At 45.4% G+C, this 24,386-nt stretch overlaps 2 protein-coding genes across 20 annotated transcripts in view; one reads left to right on the top strand and one right to left on the bottom strand.

Annotated features, from left to right (window-relative positions):
- Positions 1–4,625: 4,625 nt before the first annotated feature.
- Positions 4,626–12,378, top strand: LOC106611180 (F-box only protein 33). Its single transcript, XM_014211136.2, has 4 exons — positions 4,626–5,195; positions 6,000–6,110; positions 6,583–7,250; positions 7,538–12,378. The coding sequence occupies exons 1-4, from the start codon at positions 4,657–4,659 to the stop codon at positions 7,801–7,803; spliced, it is 1,584 nt and encodes a 527-aa protein (XP_014066611.1). The 5' UTR covers positions 4,626–4,656; the 3' UTR covers positions 7,804–12,378.
- Positions 12,379–12,615: 237 nt separating this feature from the next.
- The window catches only part of ctage5 (CTAGE family, member 5), a 32,051-nt gene continuing 20,280 nt past the window's right edge, over positions 12,616–24,386 (bottom strand). For 18 of the 19 annotated variants that reach the window (XM_045723575.1, XM_014211122.2, XM_014211124.2 and 15 more), the window contains 6 exons: positions 17,864–18,001; positions 17,041–17,169; positions 15,721–15,843; positions 15,235–15,284; positions 14,896–15,070; positions 12,616–14,242 (listed from right to left, as the gene is read on the bottom strand). In XM_045723575.1, the coding sequence (XP_045579531.1) occupies positions 14,064–14,242; positions 14,896–15,070; positions 15,235–15,284; positions 15,721–15,843; positions 17,041–17,169; positions 17,864–18,001 (794 nt within the window). In that variant the 3' untranslated portion in view covers positions 12,616–14,063. The remainder of the gene's footprint in view (positions 14,243–14,895; positions 15,071–15,234; positions 15,285–15,720; positions 15,844–17,040; positions 17,170–17,863; positions 18,002–24,386) is intronic. The other variant, XM_014211125.2, reaches the window with a different exon arrangement.

A 24,386-nucleotide genomic window follows, 5' to 3' on the forward strand; every position in this document is an offset into this window, starting at 1 on the left:
ATGTTATTTACATTTACATTACATTTAAGTCATTTAGCAGACGCTCTTATCCAGAGCGACTTACAAAATGGTGCATTCACCTTATGATATCCAGTGGAACAACCACTTTACAATAGTGCATCTAAATATTTTAAGGGGGGGGGTTAGAAGGATTACTTTATCCTATCCTAGGTATTCCTTAAAGAGGTGGGGTTTCAGGTGTCTCCGGAAGGTGGTGATTGACTCCGCTGTCCTGGCGTCGTGAGGGAGCTTGTTCCACCATTGGGGTGCCAGAGCAGCGAACAGTTTTGACTGGGCTGAGCGGGAACTGTACTTCCTCAGAGGTAGGGGGGCCAGCAGGCCAGTGGTGGATGAACGCAGTGCCCTTGTTTGGGTGTAGGGCCTGATCAGAGCCTGAAGGTATGGAGGTGCCATTCCCTTCACAGCTCCGTAGGCAATCACCATGGTCTTGTAGCGGATGCGAGCTTCAACTGGAAGCCAGTGGAGAGAGCGGAGGAGCGGGGTGACGTGAGAGAACTTGGGAAGGTTGAACACCAGACGGGCTGCGGCGTTCTGGATGAGTTGTAGGGGTTTAATGGCACAGGCAGGGAGCCCAGCCAACAGCGAGTTGCAGTAATCCAGACGGGAGATGATAAGTGCCTGGATTAGGACCTGCGCCGCTTCCTGTGTGAGGTAGGGTCGTACTCTGCGAATGTTGTAGAGCATGAACCTACAGGATCGGGTCACCGCCTTGATGTTAGTGGAGAACGACAGGGTGTTGTCCAGGATCACGCCAAGGTTCTTAGCACTCTGGGAGGAGGACACAAGGGAGTTGTCAACCGTGATGGTGAGATCATGGAACGGGCAGTCCTTCCCGGGGAGGAAGAGCAGCTCCGTCTTGCCGAGGTTCAGCTTGAGCTGGTGATCCGTCATCCACACTGATATGTCTGACAGACATGCAGAGATGCGATTCGCCGCCTGGTTATCAGAAGGGGGAAAGGAGAAGATTAATTGTGTGTCGTCTGCATAGCAATGATAGGAGAGACCATGTGAGGATATGACAGAGCCAAGTGACTTGGTGTATAGCGAGAATAGGAGAGGGCCTAGAACAGAGCCCTGGGGGACACCAGTGGTGAGAGCGCATGGTGCGGAGACAGATTCTCGCCACGCCACCTGGTAGGAGCGACCTGTCAGGTAGGACGCAATCCAAGCGTGGGCCGCGCCGGAGATGCCCAACTCGGAGAGGGTGGAGAGGAGGATCTGATGGTTCACAGTATCAAAGGCAGCAGATAGGTCTAGAAGTATGAGAGCAGAGGAGAGAGAGTTAGCTTTAGCAGTGCGGAGAGCCTCCGTGACACAGAGAAGAGCAGTCTCAGTTGAATGCCCAGTCTTGAAACCTGACTGATTAGGATCAAGAAGGTCATTCTGAGAGAGATAGCAGGAGAGCTGGCCAAGGACGGCACGTTCAAGAGTTTTGGAGAGAAAAGAAAGAAGGGATACTGGTCTGTAGTTGTTGACATCGGAGGGATCGAGTGTAGGTTTTTTCAGAAGGGGTGCAACTCTCGTTATAAAATGATTTGCATTTTAATGAGGGAAATAAGTATTTTACCCCTCTGCAAAACATGACTTAGTACTTGGTGGCATAACCCTTGTTGGCAATCCCAGAGGTCAGACGTTTCTTGTAGTTGGTCACCAGGTTTGCACACATCTCAGGAGGGATTTTGTCCCACTCTTCTTTGCAGATCTTCTCCAAGTCATTAAGGTTTCGAGGCTGACGTTTGGCAACTCGAACCTTCAGCTCCCTCCACAGATTTTCTATGGGATTAAGGTCTGGAGACTGGCTAGGCCACTCCAGGACCTTAATGTGCTTCTTCTTGAGCCACTCCTTTGTTGACTTGGCCGTGTGTTTTGGGTCATTGTCATGCTGGAATACCCATCCACGACACATTTTCAATGCCCTGGCTGAGGGAAGGAGGTTCTCACCCAAGATTTGACGGTACATGGCCCCGTCCTTTGATGCGGTGAAGTTGTCCTGTCCCCTTAGCAGAAAAACACCCCCAAAGCATAATGTTTCCACCTCCATGTTTGCCGGTGGAGATGGTGTTCTTGGGGTCATAGGCAGCATTCCTCCTCCTTCAAACATGGCGAGTTGAGTTGATGTCAAAGAGCTCCATTTTGGTCTCATCTGACCACAACACTTTCACCAGTTGTCCTCTGAGTCATTCAGATGTTCATTGGCAAACTTCAGACGGGCATGTATATGTATTTTTGAGCAGGGGGACCTTGCGGGCGCTGCAGGATTTCAGTCCTTCATGGCGTAGTGTGTTACCAATTGTTTTCTTGGTGACTATGGTCCCAGCTGCCTTGAGATCATTGACAAGATCCTCCCGTGTAGTTCTGGGCTGATTCCTCACCGTTCTCATGATCATTGCAACTCCACGAGGTGAGATCTTGCATGGAGCCCCAGGTCGAGGGATATTGACAGTTCTTTTGTGTTTCTTCCATTTGCGAATAATTGCTCCAAATGTTGTCACCTTCTCACCAAGCTGCTTGGCGATGGTCTTGTAGCCAATTCCAGCCTTGTGTAGGTCTACAATCTTGTCCCTGACATCCTTGGAGAGCTCTTTGGTCTTGGCCATGGTGGAGAGTTTGGAGTTGATTGATTGATTGCTTCTGTGGACAGGTGTCTTTTTTACAGGTAACAAGCTGCAGTTAGGAGCACTCCCTTTAAGAGTGTGCTCCTAATCTCAGCTCGTTACCTGTATAAAAGACACCTGGGAGCCAGAAATCTTTCTGATTGAGAGGGGGTCAAATACTTATTTCCCTCATTAAAATGCAAATCAATTTATAACATTTTTGACATGAGTTTTTCTGGATATTTTTGTTGTTATTCTGTCTCTCACTGTTCAAATAAACCTACCATTAAAATCATAGACTGATCCTTTCTTTGTCAGTGGGCAAACGTACAAAATCAGCTTTGGATCAAATTCTTTTTTCCCCCACTGCACCTATATGTACGCTACGGTCACAAGATGCAGGCCTCCTTATTGTCCCTAGGGCTTTCTCCTATTGAGCTCTATTTTTATGGAATGGCCTGCCTATCCATGTGAGAGACGTAGACTCAACCTTTAAGTCTTTATTGAACACTCATCTCTTCAGTAGGTCCTATGATTGAGTGTAGTCTGGCCCAAGGGTGCGAAGGTGAACGGAAAGGCACTGGAGCGACGCACCACCCTTGCTATCTCTGCCTGGCCGGTTCCCCTCTCTCCACTGGGATTCTCTGCCTCTGGCTTACTAGTGCTCTGCCATGCCGTCCCTAGGAGGGGTGCGTCACTTGAGTGGGTTGAGTCACTGACGTGATCTTCCTGTCCGGGTTAGTGCCCCCTCGGGCTCGTGCCGTGGGGTAGATCTTCGTGGGCTATACTCAGCCTTGTCCCAGGGTAGTAAGTTGGTGGTTTGCGGATATCCCTCTAGTGGTGTGGGGGCTCTGCTTTGGCAAAGTGGGTGGGGTTATATCCTGCCTGGTTGGCCCTGCCCGGGGGAATCGTTGGACTGGGCCGCAGTGTCTCCTGCCCCCTCCTGTCTCAGCCTCCAGTATCTATGCTGCAATAGTTTGTGTCGGGGGCTAGAGTCAGTCTGTTATATGGTGTAATTCTCCTGTCTTAACCAGTGTCCTGTGTGAATTTAAGTTTTCTCCCTCTGATTCTCTCTCCCTTCCCTCCCGGAGGACCTGAGGCCTAGGACCATGCCTCAGGACTACCTGGCCTGATGACGCCTTGCTGTCCCCAGTCCACTTAGTCGTGCTGCTGCTCCAGTTTCAACTGCTCTGCCTGCGGCTATGGAACCCTGACCTGTTCACTGGGTGTTCTACCTTGTCCTGGACCTGCTGTTTTCGACTCTCTCTCTCTACCGCACCTGCTGTCTCGAACTCTGAATGCTCGGCTATGAAAAGCCAATTGACATTTACTCCTGAGGTGCTGACCTGTTGCACCCTCTACAACCACTGTGATTATTATTATTTGACCCTGCTGGTCATCTATGAACGTTGGCCATGTACTGTTATAATCTCCACCGGCACAGCCAGAAGAGGACTGTCCACCCCTCAGAGCCTGGTTCCTCTCTTGTTTTCTTCCTATGTTCCTGCCTTTCTAGGGTGCTTTTCCTGGCCACAGTGCTTCTACATCTGCATTACTTGCTGTTTGGGGTTTTAGGCTGGGTTTCTATATAGCACTTTGTGACATCGGCTGATGTAAGAAGGGCTTTATAAATACATTTGATTGATTGAACGACGTGGTCTTGGCGTGGGCAGAGAATTCAATAAAATGACCATTTTACTATTTTATTTTTAGAAATCCAGTAGAATAGTGCGGGGCTCAACTGCAATGAAAGTACTCCACCTTGCGCACTTGAGAGGTATGGCAAAAATAACAGCACTTGGGTCAAACCATTTCTCCAAATGGCTTGATAAAATAATACTACATTTGTAGATGTCGTCAGTACAACTAAATGGACAACATACTATAGGGAAACTAAACGTGTATCAAACATATGTATTTTCATAAGGAAAACAAACTATGTCGGCCTGTTTCATAAGTGGGATTTTGCAGAGTATTGTTTTCATTCCCACGTAGTCATAGAAGTGGTATGATCCAATAGTATTGAACGCAAAGCTGCTGAATGTTGTTTGTTTTCCACATAGAGAGTAGCGGAACAGTACCGTTGTCGCACAATCTTACAACGGTTATATTTACACTTTTGTTTGCGAATAATAGTTTAGTGGCCTGCGCCATGGCGCTGTGCGGGGGTGTTGGAGCTATGGCTTTACCAAGCGAGCTTATCGTCCACATATTTTCATTCTTGTCCGACCGTGACAAGCTTCGGGCCTCGTCGGTGTGCTCTCGCTGGAGGGAGTGTCTGTTTTACCCATCGCTTTGGACGGAGCTCAAGTTGCGTGTCGGTGGTGGCTCGAATGGGGGAGGCTATGGCTCCGAACAGACCCCAAGATTAGACTTTCTCATGAGGAAGTTTGGCTCCTTCGTGCACGAGCTACAGCTCGAGTTTGCCCCAGTTGAAGGATATCTAAGGCCATTGAATGGTGTGGAGGGCAGGATGGAATCTGTCGAAAGCGACCCTCAGTTCCCTGGCCGCTGGAAAGACGCAATTATCACCTATTTGGACCAGGTGTTGTGTGTCCTCGGATGTATTCGAAACAACAGGTAGTTGGATACATCAACATAATGTTTAATGCAAAGTGCGTCAGCTACGCCATACTCGCCAATTTGAGTGTGTTGGGTCTGCGTAGTCAACGAGCTAACCTTTAGCTAGCCTAACTATAAACAAACCCACAATGTCATTACGTAATCGGGTCATGTCGTTCTCTACGGATTTCTGCGTGTACTGCCTGATTGACGTGTCGTTTTTCGCCTATTCAAGCTATAATCTAGCTACTTGGTATATAGGACATGACAGTCTGAAGTCTGTTTTTCTGCCTGGTATGCAAATGTTACTAGGGCATGTTGAAAATTTGAACGACATTGCTGCGGCAGTGGTGGTCATGCTCAGGTAATCTATACACGGAACCACTAAGGTCCGCAATGACATTGGCAGCATGCTTTCATTTGCAAGTCCGGCTTCTCAAACCTGTACTAGCAATATGCCAATATATTTTGGACACGTACTGTCCTGAAAAGTTCCAGTTGCACTGCCACATAGGGAGACTAAAGCTGTCTTGAGGCATTTCTTTGTTGGTTGTTAATTCCAGTACTCATTCAATAACAGCACACTTGTGAAAGAGAGCTCCAGAGATGTTGGTTGTACAGTCATATGAGGAATGCTGGGTTTGTGGTGTACACCAGTGATGCTGAAAGGTGCCTTCTGGCAAATTGGTGAGGAAGTGCATACTGTTTGAGCTTGTTTGCAGTCGTGTTTGTTGCAGAGTACAATTAGAACATACTGTCACTGACCACTATGGCTGATTGTGTCCGGTTTTGTCTAAAGCTCATGCTACTTTCTTGCTCTAGAAATCTCCAGAAGCTGAGTCTGTATGGGGATACCTGCGTTCTTCAGGATGAGGGCATTCTGGACAGTGCCGATCTCAACCAGGTTGACCAAGGAGGAGTGAAAATCAAAGAGTGAGTGTCTTTTTATATCTTGCCCAAGGTGACAAAATGGCATATATGGGTCACAATCACAGTACTGTCCTCAGTTGAAATTCTGCCTCATAGAATTACATATAGAACACACAACTAGTTTTTTAATTTTATTATTTAACTAGGCAAGTCAGTTAAGAACTAATTCTTATTTACAATGAAGGCCTAAGAACAGTGCCTTGTTCAGGGGCAGAATGACAGATTTTGACCTTGTCAGCTCGGGGATTTGATCTAGCAACCTTTCGGTTACTGGGCCAACAATCTAACCACTAGGCTACCTCCTGCCCCAGGTAATCCAATAGGATTTATGTTCTGCCTATTTTTTTTTTTTTCTTCCTGTATTCATTTTCATTTAGAGTAGGCTTTTATTTGCAGATCTGAGAGTCAAAGACGTTACACAGATTTGAACTTTCTCTCTCTCTTTTTGTGTTTGTATTCCTCTTGCCTGGAATAGAATCCAGCAGCTGTTAGTGGAAGTTTTGTCTAACAGCAGGCAGATGAAGTGGCTGTCCTCAGCCTTCATGCTGGGTGTGGTGACCCCCTGCTCCCTGGCCTCTCTGTCCAACCCCAGCGCTGCCTCCCTGGAGCACCTCAGCCTGTTGGACAACCAGCTGCCCTGCCTGTCCTCCCCTGTGGAGCTGGAGCGCCTTGTCCACCTGCGTTCCCTGGCCCTCGACTTCTGTGACTTCACCTCTGAGATGTGCCGCCTGCTGGCTGGAGGACATCGTGCTCCACTACACCGCCTCTCCTTGATGGTGAATGGCGCCGCTCTGGAGGCCAAGCCACTGGATTGCACCGCCAGTGAGGATGACTGGAAGGCCCTGGTCCGACGCTGCGCTAACCTGCGGGTCTACATGATGGCCCTGGATGTGTCCAGCCAGGACCTGCTGAGGGTGTTCAAGCCCAGCCTGCCCCTGGAGAGGATCCACCTGGACAGCTACTCCACCCTGGTCACAGATGGCACTCTGGAGCTCATTTCCCAGCAGTACAACAAGACCCTGAGCCACTTCGTCCTGATGAGGGATGACACCGGCTTCCCTGACCTCAGCGTCAACCGCAACGAAGACCCGCTGGTCCTACTGACCTGGCGCTGCGTACACCTCTCTGTCCTGGTCATCCATGGTGAGTCAGCCTGGGTCAAAAGCTAGTATTACATAGCTCAACACTTTTAGTGTAGCCTAACATTTTAATGGGAGTGATTTCAAATATCATGGGTTCTAGTTGCTCAGATAGAAAAGATGTATAACTGGTTATTTTATAGGAGTAATGTTATGTCTAGTGTGTGTATAGTGTAGAGGTCATATTGGCAGCATGTTGATTTGTATAGCACAGATCAAATGGAGTTGGTTTACATTCAGTATGTTTATTCTACAGTGGTTTTCAATTTCTCCTCTGTCTGAACACCACAGGCTACACTGTGTGGTCCCACAACCTGGTGGCCATCTCCCGTCTACGTGGCTCCAGCCTCAAGGTCCTGGCTGTGTCCGAGGAGAGTATCGACTTCGACCCGGACCAGGGTGTCTTCATGGAGGGTGACCCCGTCCACAACCTGGTGAAGGAGGTGTCCCAGGGCCTGGGGCGCATCTGGCACCCCTCCATGGACTCCAACTTGGTCCTCAGCGAGCCCACCCAGCACTTCCACAGGGAGATGCAGAGCTTCAGCCTGGGCATGTAGGCTAGAGCTACAGCCGCCAGGCCGAGCCTCCATCTGGGTCGTGTTCATTAGGCACCAAACGGAAGAAAACAAGACCTAAACAGGGAGGGACTACCTGGACTTGTCCAGTAAGAAACACTCACCTTCTGTTTTCTGTTGCAAAACGTTTTGAAACGTTTTCTGTTGCGTTCCCTAAAGAACACGACCCTGGTCTGGCCTGCTGCACATGCTCAGTGCTTGTCATGATGATATAATCTAAACCTTATGGGTCCTATCTCATTTGCATACTTTATTTTTAGTTTATATTTTCTTTCTTTGTAGAATGAACTAATCCTTTATATGTGCTGTGTTTAATCAGTATTAGCTCTATTTATATCTATCTATATATATCCTGCTTATGAATAGGAGAGTATAGTCGGGTATTTGATTAGTAGCTAATTGAGCGATTGGTGTATGGAGGGGGCTTTTTTTACACAGCTAGCTTACTTGTATTGCAAGTTTTCTTTTTGGTTTTGTCTGTTTGTTGTTTTTCTCTTAGCGAGTGCTGAGTTACCGTAAACTAACTTATCAGTTAATCCACCTTGGCTTTTTGCAATGACGGAATCCTTTGTAATTGTTTGTTCACCTTTTTAAGGGGAGATTAGTCCAGTGGTCTTCCGGCAGAGGGAGGGACAGTGCTGGTGGACTGTTAGGCCCCCCCTAACCCCTCCCTTCCTGTCTGCTCTTTACTTTTGTGTTTTGGAGATAATATGATTGCTATGTTACGGGACTAAGATCCTGCTGGTTCTTCTCAGCCCAGAGGTGGGATGTGATACAGTTCTGCTGGTGAAACCAATTGCTAAGGTTTCCACACTGACACACTCATGCTGAGACCCTTTGAGCTGCCTATGTACAGCTGCAGTACTTTAGTCAGGGGTCAGCATTGAGAGTCATGCGCTGCAGTTTGCTCTCAGAAAAATCCTCTGTCTGTCTCAGGTAGGCAAAACATGATGATGAAGATGGTGGTGGGGGTGATGATGTATACTATGAAACAATCAGCTAGTCTGTCAGTTTAATCCAGTTTTTCTTGAGTCACAGTTGCCTTGGAAATCCCCTTGTGTTCTGGATTCAATCGTTTTTGCCATCAAATCTGCCCCTTTTACCACGGGGTAAACTAACTTAGTCGTACATTTGTTTTAAGATTAAGGTGTTGAAAGAGTTTAAAGAATGGCAAACTACTCCTTGCACGTATTTCTCTTGTTCACAGTTTTAGGGCAAAGTACTTGCTGTGTTGACTGACTCCAGGGCCACAGTGTTTCACCTGCTGAGCGTTGGATGGAGGGAGGCATATATTTGCTTGTTCCATATCTCAGGATTTTTGCACTTTCTGTACTTTTTTCCAATGAAGGCTTTATTTTAATGCAAAGCTATCTGTTGTTCTGAGGGCCAGTGTGCGTGGTGGTGGGACTGAATACTGGATACTAATACTGGGGAAAGAAATCTTCCAACACAACGCACACCAGAGGTTGTTGGTTTTATTTTTCTAGCCCGCCTCGTTCCCTCGACTGAACTTTTAAGAAGGTTAAGATCCGTGATGTCCGTCTGTGAAAAGACTTTTAATGACGTTTTCTATTGTTGTGTACTTGCTGTTTTAGAGCTCAGAGTAGTAGAGGGAATCTGAAGTTGGTTGCTCAGTGGTAGAATGTAAATGTGAAGCTAACAACCTTTTTTAATGTGTAAAGTTGTCTGCTATCCAGGATTCCCCCTACGTACAAATATCTTCTTTATCCTCGCTTGTAAAGCTTAGGGAACCAGTCTTGACTGATAAGGCAGTACAGTGTGTGGGGCCTGGAATAGGTGACCTCTCTGGTAGGTCTCTGCTTGTTCTGTGCTGCTGAGATGTTGTAACATTCCAGAGAAGACGAGAGTAGGCTACATCTCTTGACCTTGAGTGGTTATGAAGCCGTCGGTCGGCTATTGCTTCTTGTTGCGTTCCTCCGTGCCCATGACTTTCATTGGTACTACCAAAGCCAGCCATTTCAGTTAAAGAAGAGATAAAGTACTGTATATTGAGGAAAAAATTACCTTGCATAGAAACATCTGACATCGGATGGCAAGAAGTGTGTGTGTGTGTGTGTGTGATCCATGTTTCAAACAATGTCACAATCAGCCTGTGGAATCCACTACTAATCTGTTTAGCTGTTGCAGTCAGATGAGCCTGCATGCAAGGTTCCACTCGGAGTAAACTTAGTCTATCTACGGTTTATGCATGAGAAGCATCAATATGGGGGAAAAGTCATATTGAAACTATATGCATGTTAAGAGGGATTCTAAAAGTGTTCAAGTCCTGTCTATTTTTAGTACCACACCAAAAAGGATAGATAATATTCTATATTTGGAGTTAACTTGTTTGTGCTGAACAGGGGTAGGGTAAGACCTTGTTAGAGGATGATGAATGCCAGTCAATTGTTACAATGTGTAAAACATCCTAATGTTGCATTCATGCTGTGCCTAAGTCCAGAGTAGCTTTCATTTCAAATGTTCCATTTGTTCTGCGTTCGTTTCCAGTTCATTGTCCAGTAGCGCATTTGTCTACCGTTACAGAAGCATAGCTCATTTACGCATCAGTGTTTTTTTGTTGTTGTGTGTTTTTGTGTAAAGTTTCAAAAGTGCATACATCAGAGAAGGGGGTGTATGGTGTGTTTTGAAGTAAAACATGGTGTACCACTTTCTCACCAGTGAGCAGGAAACAGCCTTTCTCAGGGTTACTGTCAGTTGAGGGAGAGGAGGAAATGATTTCCATCGCTCAGGCCTCAACATCATAATGAAAGTTAGGATCAATCTTTTTTCCAACAAGTCACTGGATTTTAAAAACGTTGTCAGCGCGTCTGCGTCAGCTGCCAAAGATCACGGTGTGAAACAACTCTTATAAAGTGCCCACATGCTGGCAGAGGGCAGGGCCCGTGGCTGATCAGCCGTTATGTACTACTACGACTACTCCTTTACAACTACTACTATACTTCTAGAAATATGATATACTTACTGAATAGGGGGTGAAGTTGGACCACATGTGGTGCACAGCTGAGCTGTGGTTTGGTCAACAACAGTAGAGCTCTCTCTCTCTTTACAAATGCACCTGTTTCACTGTGAAGAGTGAATGTAATTTAAGTATAGATAGAATCAACCAATCTTGATTTTTATCAGACCAGTACGCTGCTAAGAAATGTGTAAGGAACATTCCACTGGGGAGTTAAAAACAAACAAAATGGCCAAATGTCTGCATGAGATGACTTTTTTTTTACTCTTTTATTCTTTGTTTTGAAGGGTAACGGGATCCAGTAGGTTGGTCACAACTGGTCTTTTGATGAAAATAATTGTTTGCATAGAGGTTGTGTAGCCCAGTCTTTCTGCACGTTAAAAGGCACAGCAGAGCAGACTGGGGATATTTTGTTACTATGGAAAAAAAGACCAGTTGGGTTATTTGTAGGTTACAACTGTGAGGTCGGATCCCCTTTTTTTATTTGATAGTTTTATTATTTCTGAACACTTTATATGCATTTGCAATCCAAATCTCTCTTGTTGAGTAGGATGAAGCTGTGTAGCTACAGTGAGCTGCTTGGAGGGCAGGTCTAACTTGTCTATAGAAGCTACAGTACTTTACAGCTAAATTAACTCATGCCAGCCTTAAGAGTGTAAATGCTTGAAGTTAAGAGACCTGAGTGAGGAGAACTGATGCTTTCTGTCTTTTGGTTTTATTCCATTATTAAAAGCCTGAACCACTGTAATACCACAGGTCCACTGTTGTGAGGGTCAGGAGGGAGGCGAGCTTAAAACAAGCCACATCTCTTAATGGCTGGCTTGCATTACAGCAGTCAAACTATGCAAGTGGAATGCATATAATCCAGTGGCTTTCTTTTTTTTTTTTTTTGTCACTTACAAATGGAAATAACTTGCTACGATACTTGGCCTTATTACAATTATTGTTTTAAGATCTTGATTCTTCGGAAGCCAAACTCTGTTTCAAAGGCAACCGTGGGTTACAGACATGGTCTCTATGAGACTGGCCAGCAGGCCCCAGTTAAGTGGTACGAATGTCGTGCATTTGTTTAAAATCAGGACAGTTTGCAATAAAATAAGTCATACATTACAAGTGGCAACCACGGGGGCACGAGCAGTGCGAACACCTGGGCTGTGTCCTTATAAACTTTCGGGGAAGAAAATAACGCATTGCATACTTGTATATATCAATACATACACTCTTATGCAACATGTCTGGGTTCTATTTATGAACAAAGTTTGTAAGCGGTTTGTTACCATCTTAAATGTTTAAATATTTGGACAGGTGTGTTCTGTTTCAAGTGAGCACATAGCATTGGATTTTATATGTACATCTGCAAACGGGAAATCCACTGGCGCATGTGTGAAAATGCCAGGTGTGGAGAGAATTTTATTGATTTAGAAAAGTGATCCAAGGTTTCAAGATAGCTAAAGAAGGAAAATCCTATGAAAAAAAAAAACAACCCCTAACTGACAGATTGGGTAAACCAGCCGAATGTTGATTTGAATCAATGTTGAATGCTTCTTTTAATCAGTGAATAAAAGCATTATAAAGACAAACATGGTCTTTTGTATTCATTGTTTTGCTGATCCTAGTTTTTATTGCAGTGTTTAATCTTGTTCCACATCTCACCCTTAATATTCATCAGGTGTAATTTTACCTTACAGGAACATGTCAGAGCTAGACGTCGTTGGACATTTGTGACTTGGCACAGCTTATGTGGTTCAGATCATGAGGTTACAGCTATACCTGAATAGGACCAATGTAATTTTTAATGAAACATTTGATACTATATGAACATTGCAACAGTTTAATTACTTTAGCATAACATTTTACATTTTTACAATAAATCTCTTCAATGATCAAACTATGGACTGTCAAGACCTCAATGCTAAAAACAAATATTTTTCAGCTCAATTTAGACACAGGAAATGTGAGTGGTATATACAATTCCTTCACAATATTGACAATCTCTATATATATACCCATGTCAAGAATGCAAGGGACATAAGATTGATTTAAAAGGCCTTTGACATTACAAGCAAACGCACCCTTCAAGTTAGTCTAAGTCGCCACTCAGAACAAGGCAGAGTCATCATACCCATAACACCTAGCGGTCAGAAATGGTTCCAATCGTTTTTCTACTTTTCCTGTAGGGATTTCAGAAACCCTTACGGGCTGTGTTTCATGTAGGCTTACCCTGGTGTGACATTTTGATAACCATTTAACGCTCTCGGACAAAGGAGACTTTAATATAGTCGGCTCTATTTACTCAGATTCAAAAATGCTAATTAGTAGACATGCAAAATGACAAATCCCTGCAAGTCATCTCTAGGTGACACCAAACAGCATTATCATCACACATGTGCCCCTTGTGCTGGGGACAATAAGGCCACTTTAAAATGTGCAGTTGTCAGATGTTTTGAGGGAGCGTTCAATTGGCATGCTTACTGCAGGAATGCCCACCAAAGCTGTTTCAAGATAATTTCCTTGCCAATAAGCCGCCTCCGCCATTTTAAAGAATTTGGCATCCACAGACCACGTGTATGGTGTCATGTTTGCTGTGAACATGGTGGTGGGGTTATGGTATGGGCAAAATAGCATTTTGAATGCACAGATACCGTGACAAGAAAAGGGCTTCCCGATCATAAGGTATCTATGACCAACAGATGCATATCTGTATTCCCAGTCATGTGAAATCCATAGATTAGGGCCTAATGAATTCATTTCAATTGACTGATTTCCTCATATGAACTATTAGTAAAATCTTAGAAATTGTTGCATTTATATTTTTGTTCAGTATACATTTAGCGAAAATTAGATCCTTAATACAGAGATTCTTACCTTTGCCTCAATTCATCCATTTTAAGTGTTTCTAAAATCCCCTATGGGAAAAATGGTTGGAAAAACAATTCCCTGTTTGACTGCTGGGTATTATGACTCCTACAGCTATGTGAATCTACAAAAAAAACTGTTACATAAATGATCGCTCAGTACTTCCAGTTGTGTAAAACTCCTAGTGGTACCACATTGTTCTATTAAGTCCTAAGACACAGTGATCTATGTTTGTGTGTGCAACAATTCCACTCCCAACCTCTAAAAAAGGGAGAAAGAGTCACATGAATGTTGAAGTTACACTTCAGGAAACAGTCCCTGAACACACGCTCACTACTATCACAACAGGAAGTGAAGTTTCACACAGGAAGCGGGCCGAGAGAGTTTCTCCCGCACAGAGAGAGCTGGCTCAGATGACATGTGGAGAGGGGGACTGGTCAGAAGACACTTCGCTGCCAGGTGGGGAGGGCCTTGGAGGGGGTCCAGGGGGAAAACTGTCTGGGTGGGGCCTCAGGGGAGGGTACCCCATATGCTGCGGCGGTGGAGGGGGGACTCGCCCGAACATTCCCGGGGGAGGTGGTCCTCGCACTACAGGGGAAATGATTATATTTTAGTCAGTCTAACAGTATGAACGCAGAGACATTTAACCTGCAAGATGTAGCAAATGATGTATGGAATGACAATCGTCATCTCCCACCCAAAACTTAGTTTAATAGAAACAAATTATTACATGTAATACTACTTAAAACCTGCAGTTTTAATGCGTTAACTTTTTTTATACCCCTTTTTCTCCCCGCAACTCCTGTACGGACACGGGAGAGACGAAGGTCGAGAGCCGTGAATCCTCCGAAACACAACCCAACCAAGCCGCACTGCTTCTTGACACAATGTCCACTTAACCCGGGAAGCCAGCCGCACCAATGTGTCGGAGGAAACACTGTACACCTGGCAACCGTGTCAGTGTGCTCTGCGCCCAGCCCGCCAAAGGAGTCACTAGTGCGCGATGGGACAAGGCCAAACCCTCCCCTAACCCGGACGACACTGGGCCAATTGTGCGCCGCCCGATGGGTCTCCCGGTCGCGGCAGGCTGCGACAGAGCCTGGACTCGAACCCAGAATCTCTAGTGACACAGCTAGCACTGTGATGCAGTGCCTTAGACCACTGCGCCACTCGGAAGGCCCATAATGCATTACAACTTAAAAGCACATGAGCCTTTTATGTAGGGAAATCATCATACTTACTGCCCATGGGGGCTGGACCTCGTGGGGAGAAAAAGTCTGGAGGTCCGTAAGCGCCTTTGCGTGCAAAGTAAGGGTCCCTGTGGTCCAAGGGTGGGAGGGGACCGATACCAGGGGGTACTAAGAGAGGAGGTCCCATCCTCATGTCTCTCTGATCTCCAGGTGCTGACAGATGGGACTGAGGGAACACATTTAAAATACCCAATAATGATGGAGGGCACTGTAGCATTACAACACTATTATCCCCATGGGGAAATTATTTATTTATATAAAAAAACTATGAGAGAAATAGACATTGCATGAATGCACCACTATTGTTAGTAGAAGGGTGAGAAAACTTACGTCTCTTTCATTTTCACCAGGACCCATACTGTTTCCCATAAATGCTGAGTCTGCAAGAACACGAGGAAAAACACAGTAATAACCTAGCTAGATTCACTTCCGTCTTTGGTGGGTTTATTTGATGAAGAGGGCTCATTCATGCCTCGATAATGCTATTAGCTTAACTCTATTAAACCAAGGGAGTTTCCAGATTAGGCACAATATCCTGCCCATTCTCTAAAATTGGATTGTTCTTCAGGGGTATACTAATCATCTACACTCCTACTAGTCACTGCTGACGAAGGAGATCGGTCTGAATCACGTCAGCATTAAAGATCCTGTCTTTGAAATATATTTAATCACTTTAGTTACATACTCCAAGCACTAAACACCCTTTTGAAGTTAATTTGACAGAGTGGCTATAGTGCAGACATAGAAATCATCTCAGACATTTTAAAAAACGAAATCTATGGTGCTGTAATACATGTTAGAAAGGACGGTTCTCACCAGGTTGGTGGCCAAAGCTGTGGGGCTCAGCAGGACCGGGGCCCCTGGGTGGTAGGGGGCCCATAGGAAGGGCTCCGGGTGGAGGTCTCCTGTAGGGAAGGCCTGGGTCTAGATACATATACCCTATATGAGGAAAAAAAAATAAAAAATTTAAAAAAAAAGGAGAGAGCACCGTTTCAGATTTATTTAGACCAGCTCAGCTGAATTAGGGGATCACAGTCAGAAGTGTACAAAGCACAGGAGGTTGGTGGCACCTTAATTGGAAAGGCTCATGGTAATGGCTGGAGCAGAATGGTATCAAACACATGGTTTCTATGTGTTTAATGCCATTCGCTCCATTCCAGCCATTATTTTGAGCCATCCTCCCTTCAGCAGCCTCCACTGGTCCAAAGGAGATTGGAGCAAAAAGCAAAAGCCTCTCCATCATATCAGAAACAAAAAACAAGCACACATTTAAATCATGATGCATTGAGTTAGTACACATCAAAACAGTGACAGTAGTAGGCAGGGTGGAATTGTCAATGTATAATCAAAATACAGTGATGCCACATGCTAATTGCTCCCCATGATAACGCAACCAAATAGATAATAGTTCCTAACTCCAGTGAATATTAGACATCTCAAACCAGGCTGAGGCCAGACTTGGGTTAGAGTAGCGTAGGGGCCCAGGTGACAAAGGCCAAAGTGTGGGTGGGGGAAAACTCTGGAACAAACCAGTGGAGGCTCAAGCTCCTCAATTCAGTGGTCTGCAATCAGTGTGCCCAACCAGCTGACGCTGCCCATCTCTGTGGTCCTGTCACGTGACTCAGACAGAGGTGAGGCTGAAACTACGACAATCGACCACATCAGTACTGGACAAATAGTAGTCATACACTCACTGACCTATGCCTCACAGACTGACAACCAAAATAGAGAATCTCAAACCTTACACAGGGCCGGCTGACCACACTACAGCACCACAATCAAATAAAAACAGATGTAGACTTCACCGTGAAATTTAAATAGTAACCCAACTGAGGGGAAATATTTTGCTGTGAACAAATCTGACAGTTAGTTAAACATAACTCACTCTAACCTGATTACTAATTATCTAAAACCCAAAAGAAAGTCAGGGCCTCTTTACGTAGAAAGATGGTAAAACATACTGAAGTAAATAAATAAAGAACATACCCTTTAGGGCTGATACTAAAAAACAAATGAATGTGTCAAAGGCTAGAAGATTAGAATAGCAGAAGGATAGAATAACTTCTGTCTATTGTGATTGGAGCGGCTGCTGCCTGAGATCATAGGGGGGGCAATAGCGGGTGGTCATCACTGTACCTGGAGGGTGTATAGGTGGGCCCCTGCGATCCCTCTCCCAGGTGGGAGATATCGAGCCGCTGTCAGAGTGAGGACCACCACTACGATCAGAGTCCACCCCACCAGGGGGATCTAACAGGCCTCGGGATACTGGTTATGGGGGAGAGAGAGAGAAAGGGGGGGATGGAGAGAAGAAGGAAGGGCAGAAAGAGAGAGCATGACAAAGAGCATATGAGAAAGAGAGGAGAGATATGTGGGAGTGGTAGGTGAGTGAGAAAGAGAGAGCCAGCATAATGTCAATGAGTTCATGAAGCATGGATGACAAGACCAAAACATGTGCAAAGACAACACTCCCCTCACTGTAGGTGATATATATACTGCAGCAGCATAGCATTTCCTATCTTGCTGGTGCATGCTCACTGCCAAGACAATTTACTATAAAGATAAGCATCTCTAACAGATGTTGTGCCAATCAAGACTTAGTACGCATTTGTATTATGTGCTTAAGAACAGGTTTTCAGCGTTGTTTTAGTCAATAAGACTAAAAATGAAAACTCTAATTTCAATGAATGAATTAAACAATCAATTTATCCTGCAGATCATTTTTCTTAATGTCATTTTTACAAGGTCATGGCACATAGGAAATTGGTATTATATACAAACGTAAAAATATTTATGTTAAATATAAACTCATCACACGCCATTTCAACGAGTATAACATGGCACTGATGGTAAAAGGGCACACATGTCACAAGACATGTAAATTCAGCTGTGGTGTTATTGTATGACTGGTATGACCCAGGCCTGCAGTGCACTGATAAGAGGCATGGACTGGAGAGTTCACCTCTGCCTCCTGGTCCCATGGGGGGGAAGTTTGGTGAGAGGCGGGGCGGGCCATCCATCAGGGTAGGCGGAGACAGGAAGGCTCTGTTCTCAGAGGCAGGGCGATGAAGGGGGGAGGGACCATACGGTGACCTTTCACCTGCAGGACAGATGGTTCAATGTACAGAATAATAAGAAATTCTAAATCAACACCCAGAACACGATAGGCAAGCCATAAGACATCTAAATAGTTAACCAGTAGCTACAAGGACTAACTATCTGCATTGAAGCTTTTTGCACTAACTCTTGACTGCTACTGTCCATCCATCCTGTTGCCTAGTCACTTTACCCCTACCTACATGGACAGTGCATTGAGAAAGTACTCAGACCTCTTGACCTTGTCCACATTTTGTTACGTTAAAGCCTTTTTCTAAAATGGATTATATTACCATTTTTCATCATCTACACACAATACCCCATAATGACAATGCAACATTTTTGAAATGTAGAAACAAACACCTAATTTACATATGTATTCAGACCCTTTGCTATGAGCCTCAAAATCGAGCTCAGATGCATCCTGTTTCCATTGATCATCCTTGGGATGTTTCTAAAACTTGATTTGAGTCCACCTGTGGTAAATTCAATTGATTGGACATGATTTGGAAAGGCACACACCTGTCTATAAGCTCCCACAGTTGACAGTGCAAGTCAGAGCAAAAACCAAGCCATGAGGTCGAAGGAATTGTCTGTAGAGCTCCGAGACAGGATTGTGTCGAGGCACAGATCTGGTGATGGGTACCAAAAAAATGTCTGCAGCAGTGATGGTCCCCAATGACAGTGGCCTCCATCATTCTTAAAATGGAATAAGTTTGGCCGCCCGGCCAAACTGAGCAATCGGTGGGGAAGGGCCTTGGTCAGGGAGGAGACCAAGAACCCGATGGTCACTCTGACAGAGCTCCAGAGTTCCTCTGTGGAGATGGGAGAACCTTCCAGAATGACAACCCTCTCTGCAGCACTCCACCAATCAGGCCTTTATGGTAGAGTGGCCAGACGGAAGCCACTCCTCAGTAAAAGACATGACAGTCTGCTTGGAGTTTGCCAAAAGGCACCTAAAGGACTCAAGACCATGAGAAACAAGATTCTTTGGTCTGATGAAACCAAGATTGACATTTTTGGCCTGAATGCCAAGCCTTGAGGAAACCTGGCACCATCCCTACGGTGAAGCATTGTGGTGACAGTATCATGCTGTGATGTTTTTCAGCGGCAGGGACTGGGAGACTAGTCAGGATCGAAGGAAAGATGAACAGAGCAAAGTACACAGAGAGGCTTGATGAAAACCTGCTCCAGAGCGCTCAGGACCTCAGACTGGGGCAAAGGTTCAACTTCCAACAGTACAAAGACCCTAAGCACACAGCCAAGACAATGCACGAGTGGCTTTGGGACAAGTCTCTGAATGTTCTTATAGCAATTAAACACTGGAATGGTAGATGTGCAGAAGATGAATGTGCAAGTAGAGATACAGGGGTGCAAAGGAGCAAGATAAATAAATACATACATTATGGGGATGAGGTAGGTAGATAGATGGGCTATGTACAGGTGCAGTGATCTGTGAGCTGCTGCTTAAAGCTAGTGAGGGAGATACGAGTCTCCAGCTTCAGAGATTTTTGCAGTTCGTTCCAGTCATTGGCAACAGAGAACTGGAAGGAAAGACGACCAAAGAAGGAATTGGCTTTGGGGGTGACCAGTGAGCTATACCTGCTGGAGCGCGTGCTACGAGTGGGTGCTGCTATGGTGACCAGTGAGCTAAGATAAGGCGGGGCTTTACCTAGCAGAGATTTGTAGATAACCTGTAGCCAGTGGGTTTGGCGACGAGTATGAAGCGAGGGCTAACCAACGAGAGCGTACAGGTCGCAATGGTGGGAAGTGTATGGGGCTTTGGTGACAAAACGGATGGCATTGTGATAGACTGCATCCAGTTTGTTGAGTAGAGTGTTGGAGGCTATTTTATAGATGACATCACTGAAGTCGAGGATCGGTAGGATCCTTTTACGAGGGTATGTTCGGCAGCATGAGTGAAGGATGCTTTGTTGCGATATCGGAAGCAGATTCTAGATTTCATTTTGGATTGGAGATGCTTAATGTGAGTCGAAGGAGAGTTTAGTCTAACCAGACACCCAGGTATTTGTAGTTGTCCACGTATTCTAAGTCAGAGCCGTCCAGAGTAGTGATGCTGGACGGGCGAGCAGTGATCGATTGAATAGCATGCATTTAGTTTTACTTGCGTTTAAGAGCAGTTGGAGGCCACGGAAGGAGAGTTGTATGGCATTGAAGCTCGTCTGGACGTTAGTTAACACAGTGTCCAAAGAGGGGCCAGAAGTATACAGAATGGTGTCGTCTGCGTAGAGGTGGATCAGAGAATCACCAGCAGCAAGAGCAACATCATTGATGTATACAGAGAAGAGAGTCCGCCTGAGAATTGAACCCTGTGGCACACCCATAGAGATTGCCAGAGGTCCGGACAACAGGCCCTCCGATTTGACACACTGAACTCTATCAGAGAAGTAGTTGGTAAACCAGGCGAGGCAGTCATTTGAGAAACCAAGGCTGTCGAGTCTGCCAATAAGAATGTGGTGATTGACAAGAGTCAAAAGCCTTGGCCAGGTCGATGAATACGGCAGCACAGTAATGTCTCTTATTGATGGCGGTTATGATGTCGTTTAGGACCTTGAGTGTGACTGAGGTGCACCCATGACCAGCTCGGAAACCAGATTGCATAGCGGAGAAGGTACGATGGGATTCTAAATGGTCAGTAATCTGTTTGTTAACTTGGCTTTCGAAGACCTTAGAAAGACAGGGTAGGATAGATATAGGTCTGTAGCGGTTTAGAGTGTCACCCCCTTTGAAGAGGGGGATGACCGCGGCAGCTTTCCAATCTTTGGGAATCTCAGACGATACGAAAGAGAGGTTGAACAGGCTAGTAATAGGTGTTGCAACAATTTCGGCAGATCATTTTAGAAAGAGAGGGTCCAGATTGTCTAGCCCAGCTGATTTGTATGGGTCCAGATTTTACAGCTCTTTCAGAACATCAGCTATCTGGATTTGGGTGAAGGAGAAATGGTGGGGACATTGGCGGGTTGCTGTGGAGGGTGCTGGGCAGTTGACCGGGGTAGGGGTAGCCAGGTGGAAAACATGGCCAGCCGTAGAGAAATAATTACTGAAATTCTCAATTATAGTGGATTTATCGGTGGTAACAGTGTTTCCTGGCCTCAGAGCAGTGGGCAGCTGGGAGGAGGTGCTCTTATTCTCCATGGACTTTACAGTGTCCCAGAACTTTTTTGAATAAGTACTACAGGATGCAAATTTCTGTTTGAAAAAGCTAGCTTTAGCATTTCTAACTGCCTGTGTATATTTGTTCCTAACTTCCCTGAAAAGTTGCATATCACGGGGGCTATTCGATGCTAATGCAGAACGCCACAGGATGTTTTTGTGCTAGTCAAGGGCAGACAGGTCTCGAGTAAACCAAGGACTATATCTATTCCTAGTTCTACATTTTTTGAGTGGGGCATGCTTATTTAAGATGGTGAGGAAGGCACTTTTAAAGAATAGCCAGGCATCATCTATTGACAGGATGAGGTCAATGTCATTCCAGGATACCCCAGCCAGGTCGATTAGAAAGGCCTGCTTGCAGAAGTGTTTTAGGGAGCGTTTGACAGTGATGAGGGGTGGTCGTAGACCCATTACGGATGCAGGCAATGAGGCAGTGATCGCTGAGATCTTGATTGAAAACAGCAGAGGGGTATTTGGAGGGCGAGTTAATTAGGATGACATCTATGAGGGTGCCCGTGTTTACGGATTTGGGGTTGTACCTGGTAGGTTCATTGATAATTTGTGTGAGATTGAGGGCATCAAGCTTAGATTGTAGGATGGGGGTGTTAAGCATGTCCCAGTTTAGGTCACCTTAGTAGCACGAGCTCAGAAGACCGATGGGGGGCAATCAATTCACATATGGTATCAAGGGCACAGCTGGGGGCAAAGGGAGGTCTATAGCAAGCGTCAACAGTGAGAGACTTGTTTCTGGAAAGGTGAATTTTTAGAAGTAGAAGCTCGAATTGTTTGGGTACAGACTTGGATAGTAATACAGAACTCTGCATGCTATCTTTACAGTAGATTGCAACACCGCCCCCTTTGGCAGTTCCATCTTGGCGGAAAATGTTGTAGTTAGCGATGGAGATTTCAGGGTTTTTGGTGGTTTTCCTAAGCCAGGATTCAGACACGGCTAAGACATCCGGGTTGGCAGAGTGTGGTAAAGCAGTGAGTAAAACGAACTTAGGGAGTAGGCTTCTAATGTTAACATGCATGAAACCAAGGCTTTTACGGTTACAGAAGTCAACAAATGAGAGTACCTGGGGAGTGGGAGTGGAGCTAGGCACTGCAGAACCTGGATTAACCTCCACATCACCAGAGGAAAAGTAGGATAAGGCTATATGAACTGGCCGTCTAGCATGTTCGGAACAGAGAGTAAAAGGAGCAGGTTTCTGGGCACGATAGCATAGATTCAAGGCATAGTGTACAGACAAAGGTAAGGTAGGATGTGAGTACATTGGAGGTAAACCTAGCCATTGAGTAATGAGAGAGATGGTCTCTAGAGACGTTTAAACCAGGTGATGTCATCGCATATGTAGGAGGTGGAACAACATGGTTGGTTAAGGCATATTGAGCAGGGCTAGAGGCTCTACAGTGAAATAAGACAGTAATCACTAACCAGGACAGTAATGGACGAGGCATATTGATATTAGAGAGAGGCATGCGTAGCCAAGTGAACATATGGGTCCAGTGAGTGGTTGGGCTGACTGGGGACACGGCGATTCAGACAGTTAGCAGGCTGATGCTAACAAGCTAACAGTTAGTAGGCCAGGGCTAAACAAGCTAGCAATTAGCAGACCGGGGCTAGCAAACTAGCAGCTAGCAGACCGGGGCTAGCAGTTAGCAGACCGGGGCAGGCAAGCTAGCAGTTTAGCTGACCGGGGCTAGCAAGTTAGCATTTGGGGGATGTCGCGATGGGGGTAAGTCTGTTTTTGCCTCTGGAATTAGTAGGGTTCCAAGTAGCTCTAGGTAGCTAGTAGGCCGCGGTTAGCAGAATGGGCCTTCAGCGGACGTCGCTCCTGAGGGGCCTGTTGGAATCCTCGGGCTGAATATGTCAGTATTCCAGTCGTAGAGGATCGGTGGGGTTCCGTGCCCCGTACCGGCAGTAGAAGGGGTCTGGATATTGTAGCCCAGGTGTGGGCTTCGGTGGTAGCACAGGAGCCCTGGCCGGGCTAGCTTCAGGCTAATTGGCGCTTGCGCCGGGATGGAAACGCTAGCCAGGAGTAGTCACCCGGGATTGTAGTTAGCTAGTCGCGAAGATCCAGATGAAAATGTTCAGAGTTTGCGGTAGGATTCCGGGGAAATAAAAAAATAATAATAGGTCCGTTATGTTCTGGTTTGAGTCACGTTGTTCGAACTGGCGAGAGCTTTCCGAGTTAAAGGTTAGCTGATGACTGCTAGCAATGGTTTGCTGACTGATAGCTGGTAGGTAGTTAGCTGGCTAGCTTCAGTTGAGGGATTCCAGATCTGAAGTAAATAGAAATACTTTAGAAGAAAAAAACAGATCCAAGCCACATTGGGTGAGGCAGGTTGCAGGAGAGTATTTAGAAGTTGAGGTTTAGGAAAATATTTTTAAAAGATATGTGGAGAAAAAGATATATACACAAGGGACAGGACAAAGACGTCTGACTGCTACGGCATCTTGGATTATGCTTCAACAAAAGTACTGAGTATAGACTGAATACTTATCTAAAATGTTATATTTCCATTTGAAATGTATGAATTTGCAAAAAAAAAAAAAAGTGCTTTCTCATGCGGTATTGTTTGTAGATTGAATAGTTTTTTCCCCCCTCACCAATCAATTTTAGAATAAGGCTGTAACGTAACAAAATGTGGAAAAAGTCAAGGGGTCTGAATACTTTCCAGATACACTGTACATATCTACCTCAATGACCTCGTACCCCTGCACATCAACACAGTACTGGTACCCAGTGTATATAGATTTTAAATTATAGCCAAGTTATCGTTACTCATTGTGTATTTGTTATTCTTTTTCTCTCTGCATTGTTGGGAAGGGCCTGTAAGTAAGAATGCACTCCTGTAGATCTGAGGATGGATATTATACAAATAATAATTAGGTGGGTGCTTACATCTGTCCTATTTCACACATGTACAAGTGCATGTGTGAATTGGAAATGTTTTTTTTTTGTGCATATTGCACTCCCCCTGATACACCCCTCAGAGAGTGGGGTCAGAGCCAAGGATCAGCCATTATTGACAGTGACCCTGGAACAATTAGGGTTAAGTGCCTTGCTCAAGGGCACATTGACAGATGTTTCACCTAGTCAGCTCGGGGATTTAGACCAGCGACCTTTCAATTACTTGTCCAACTGTCCTAACCGCTAGGCTACCTGTCGCCCATAACCAGTTTTATGCTATAAGCAGTTGTGTTAACTTCA

The sequence above is a fragment of the Salmo salar genome, chromosome ssa09, assembly GCF_905237065.1.
Source record: "Salmo salar chromosome ssa09, Ssal_v3.1, whole genome shotgun sequence".
Taxonomy (NCBI): Eukaryota; Metazoa; Chordata; class Actinopteri; order Salmoniformes; family Salmonidae; genus Salmo; species Salmo salar.